The sequence below is a fragment of the Branchiostoma floridae genome, chromosome 4 (genome assembly GCF_000003815.2).
Source record: "Branchiostoma floridae strain S238N-H82 chromosome 4, Bfl_VNyyK, whole genome shotgun sequence".
NCBI classification, from domain to species: Eukaryota; Metazoa; Chordata; class Leptocardii; order Amphioxiformes; family Branchiostomatidae; genus Branchiostoma; species Branchiostoma floridae.
In genome coordinates, this window is record NC_049982.1 from 7,008,540 (window position 1) to 7,013,467 (window position 4,928).

At 41.1% G+C, this 4,928-nt stretch overlaps 1 protein-coding gene across 1 annotated transcript in view; it reads right to left on the minus strand.

Moving 5' to 3' along the window:
- LOC118413143 overlaps positions 1-4,928 on the minus strand; it is a 29,233-nt gene that overhangs the window by 15,501 nt on the left and 8,804 nt on the right. The window contains exons 11-20 of the mRNA XM_035816328.1: positions 4,572-4,718; positions 4,192-4,321; positions 3,759-3,833; positions 3,489-3,572; positions 3,086-3,222; positions 2,438-2,611; positions 1,905-1,972; positions 1,317-1,424; positions 607-798; positions 13-166 (exon numbers count right to left, since the gene is read on the minus strand). Of these exons, the coding sequence (XP_035672221.1) occupies positions 13-166; positions 607-798; positions 1,317-1,424; positions 1,905-1,972; positions 2,438-2,611; positions 3,086-3,222; positions 3,489-3,572; positions 3,759-3,833; positions 4,192-4,321; positions 4,572-4,718 (1,269 nt within the window). The remainder of the gene's footprint in view (positions 1-12; positions 167-606; positions 799-1,316; positions 1,425-1,904; positions 1,973-2,437; positions 2,612-3,085; positions 3,223-3,488; positions 3,573-3,758; positions 3,834-4,191; positions 4,322-4,571; positions 4,719-4,928) is intronic.

Here is a 4,928-nt window from a genome sequence, read left to right on the forward strand (position 1 = left end):
AAGTCGTCGAACACCCCTGCTGCGAAGTTGCTGCTCACCACGTTGAATTTGTCACTTGAGTCGTTTACCGAAGCGTCGAGCCGTTCTTGCGCTAGGCTCCAAAGAGCGTCAAAATGGCTGTATTCACTGATGGACGTGTTAGGCGACTGATTGCCGTCGGAGCCTCCTGTAAGAAATAGAAACACTCAATCTATAATGGACTTAAAGTTACTATTTTCCGTGAGATATTTCTTCACGCCTATCTGTTCTTTTTGTGTTTTATTTGTTTGTATTAGTGCGTGTCCGAAGGTATTTTAGTGTCAGTTTGAGGTGGTCCGAGCTACCAGGTATACCAGATATGCGAGTGGAGAATGCGGTAATGACTGATAGCGATGGCAACACGCAGTATCCACACAGTAATTTAGATCTTCATCTTTTCATGACTAAAAATATTTTTAGTTGTGACTTGAATGTCATTTTGTTGCTTGTCAGCTTGCATTGTACATACAAACATAACGTTGGGTATGAATATCTACCTACCTGGCAAGCATTTATTTGACTCACCGAGGGAAGAGCCCTTTGTTTTGGTCCTTACAAGGCTCGGTACGCGTGGCACGAGGACCATACTAGGCACGCGAGTGGTGATGACCGGGTCCCTCTGCGTGGTGGACAAATTCTTGGGTACGACGGTTGCAGACGTGCACCTCTCGCGACTGCCGTACCCGCCAGACTCGCCGCTCACCATGCCGATGACGTGACCGGGCAGTACCCCTACCTGTCCGTCAGTCATCCTCACGGCATGCACACGTGTCTCTAGATCTGTCAATGAAAACAGTTTTTATGCAACAATGAGAATCTGACAACGTCTTCCAAAGATTATAAACTGTAACGAGTAAACCTACAACCAGTGCAACGAACACTTCTGCTTTGCAATTATCATACATTGTCTGTGGTGTCATATAGGGATAAACATTAACAATATCGAGTACATTGTGTAATCTTACTAATTGGCTAGACTGTTTTCTAAATAGTTGACACCTGACGTTTAGTTATTTAAGTTTGATCTTTGATTTCAATTTTGATTCAGTTGTTGTGATTTTGTGTTATTTTATGTTGGGGTCTCCCGGCCCCCCAGGAGGTATTGAAAAACGCCAATAGGCGATGTATTTTCCTGGATAAATAAATAAACTGAAACTGAACTGAAACTGTTTTCTTTAGCGGGGTTACATTTTGCTGTCTAAGAATGTCATTCTCGCGTCATCTCCATAACCAGCGTGTTAATACTAGTAAGACTATTCAATCGAATTGCCGAATACAAATTTTCAGAGATAACTTACCTTCCATATGTCCATAAATCTTCACTACGTCACCTTCTTCAAACACGATAGGTTTGTCTGCTGTATCCGTGATCGAAAAGCTCTCTGTAATGACGCCATACTCCACGTCTGTAGAACGCAACATACACATGATTTCACATAATGACCATATGAAATAGGTATCTATGTCTGCTATTTATATCTGCTGATAGCTTCGCTCACTATTTTCAGTGCGACCCAAAATACAAGATAACAGAACCAGATGTTGTGCTGCAGTGCCAGAACAAGTCACGAGGGGCCATATTCGAAGTTGACAATACCTAACCACATTACAAATATAACAAAGATCCACTTATAATATTTCGAGTCATATTGTCCATAAACAGACCCCGCACAAAAACGGCACCTAAAACATAACCTTCTTGGCAAAAGGTGACAAAAAGGGTGTAGTGCCACATTGTTATTGTCTGTCAAAAACCCAATAAAAAACATTCGTTAACATCGTTAGAACTTAAGATAGTACATCTAAGCCGTACTGGCAGACAATGGACTGGCCCTCTGGAAGGGTCAGCAAAATATTGTAAGAAAATTGTTGCCATCGTTTCCCACCTTCATCGGTATCATTTGAAACTTGCTCATCCGAGACGGGTACAGACAGCAAGAGGTCGACGTCATCACTGAAAAAATACACAATACTATTAAATAGAACTATCTTTGATTTTTGTGGCTGAGATAGATAAGGTTGTAAAACAGATGGAGGAATAATATTTCAACATTGATTAAAGTTTGATTTTGCCCACACCAAAATTAAATAGCATTTATACTCAAGCAATTGGATATGATTGGGGAAAGGGTCAGACGTTTCAGATGACATCCGTTATCTTTCGTCAGTGACACCTTTCCAGAACTATCATAGAGTGGAATTTGTTATCACCAAGCACAGTAGGGGCATATTCTCTGAATAATTTTAAAGAACGCTTGCAGATAGATGTGCAAAGGTTAGGTGTGACGGGTCGTTCAATCAAGGAGCTTAAAAAAAATTTAAGCTCCTTGGTTCAATGTATTATAACCACCTTTCGAAGCTGGTGTCTTACCGGCTATATAGATACAAATACAGATACAGAGATCCAGGTTGGTTTTACCTAGTTTCCGGATGCAGGACCAGTTCCTCCATGACTCCCCTGTGGTTGGCCGCCAGTGTGATCTGGTACAGATCCTCCATGCCGAACGCGCGGCACAGCGCCTGTCCTACCGACAGTACCTCCAGCAGCCGCCGTGGGGCGTAGTCCTGCACAGCTAGGCCGTCCGTTGCCTCTCTGGAAAAGTACGGTAGTTAAAATGTGTGACTGTAATACTGATTCAAATCGATCATTAGGGTAAGGTCAGGTAAAAAGATGACTGTAGTGCCAATTCATGTCTTCCATATGGCAAAATTTATTTCGGCGTAAGTTATTAGCGTTAACGCGTTATATCGTTATACAGTTCATTAAGTTTCTTTAACTCTAAGATAATTGCCTAATTGCCCTGTTAGGTTTAATCAGGTTTGGTATGTGTGTTGATATGCCACTGAATCCTTATTCTGGCGTTCTCGAACTCCTGTATTTGTATCTTTGATATTTATAACTGAGTTAATGACATCGTGTTTAGCTATTGCTCGGTACTTCTAAGCAACCAACTGGATGATGATGATGATGATGATATCATTAACCATTGGTGCACGACTAGAAATATTCATCGTGCGTCAATCCTACAATTACATATACATACATAACTTCAGGTAAAATCCTCACCTCCTTGTGATGAGTATCATGTCGTTGAAGAGGAACATCAGCACAGGTGCTTCCGGTGAGGAGATCCTTCCTCCCCGTAACTCGCTGAACTCTCCCACCCTCTCCAGCCAGCGGTCAGGAGAAGCCACTTCAACTTCCTGGGAAGGACAAGCGCGATGAAAGGAAATGGCAGTTATACCAATAAGGAGTTACTCAAGCAACTGGATATGATTTTGTAAACGGTCAGACGTTTTAAATATAGCATCCACCATCTTTCGTCTGTGACACTGGCACAATGACAATTATTCATGTAGTGCATTAGCATTACAACTTGTACCCTTGGTTTCGAAGTCACCGTTATGTGTAGATGCATAGGAAAAACATTACAAAGCAATAAAAACGAGCTATCAACACAAATACTAACCTTTGTTTTACGAAAGGTGAGTTTCTCCTGCAGTTCGAGTGATTCTGTCATGGCGGCTACAGCTTCCTCGCATGTCTTGATTGTCTGCAAGCATTAAAGCATTTGGATAAGGGTAGAATATTTTTTATCTATCAACAGAAGATAATCATTATTGTAAACCGTAACTTGGAACGGAAAGTCGAACAATGTACCCCACGGGGATCATACTATGAACAGTCATATATTATGATAAAACTTGCGTAGTCCATGGGTATTCCAGAGAAAAGTTACCTTTTCCATCGCCTTGATAATCTCGTAAGCAGATCTTTCTTCGCTGGATCCCTTAGGGGCATGTCGCAATATACCCTGTAAGAGGAGACTGTGTCAATACAAAGCCTCGACTCCAAAATCAAAATTGATAAATATGACAATGTCAACAACTGTGTTCTGTCATTTCTTTATCTATATTTTTTATTTGTTTGTTCAGCTGTTTAAAAAAAATTGCCAGGGCTGCCCAACTAACCATACGCTATAAGGCTAACCCTGGGAGAGAAAGTACATGTTACATATAAATTCACGAGCATTAGCTTACAAACAATAATGATTACAAATTTTACATCACAAATCACAATCAGTACCCGCTAAAAATCACAGCATGAGTAGTACATGTATTGACATTAATTAACACAGAGCCAGGCTTAAATTTGGCTTTGAAGGAGCTCACCTCAAACACCGTTTTGAGCTTGGTGATGTGTTGTTGAGGAATCTTCAGGAAAGAGTCGAGCCTGTTCCCGCAACAACGTGGGTAGATCTCCAGCTGGTCGATTCTCACGGCGAATTCGCCACTTGCTTGCCTGCAGGTATGTATATCATAAAGTGAACTTTTGTTAGTAATCATTACAACTTTTGACAGAATATATAAGCAAAGGAACAAAAGTCAATCTGTTGAAGTAAGCATATCATAGCCTGCGCATAATGATTAGATTCGTCTACTATTCGATAGCTGATTTACGTCTAAGTGGAAATCATCTTTTCTTCAAATTTGTATCAACAGTTAGCTATCAATGACTTCAAATAAATCAGATCAGAAAGTTGACAACATACAGCAGTTTCTGCAGCAGAGCTTGCTGATAGACCGCCGTCCTGCAGTACGTGTGATAGTCCATGAAGTAACGGTTGTAGGTGTCCAGGGTCAGGAACTCAGTCATCAAGACGTCACGATGGAAGCTCTGTTTTAGCTCCTTTACTAGGCTGAACATGGTAAAAGATGTTGGGATGAGGTGACATTGAAAAGTAAATAAAACAAAAGGAATTTGTGTACCATTTGATTATGATTTGTTTATTACGCCCACCAAACAGGGTATGGATCCGATTTGGCTGGCTGTTTTGTAGCATTTTTGTAGCATCATGAGTGAGTGAGTGAGTGAGTGAGTGAGTGAGTGAGTGAGTGAGTGAGTGAGG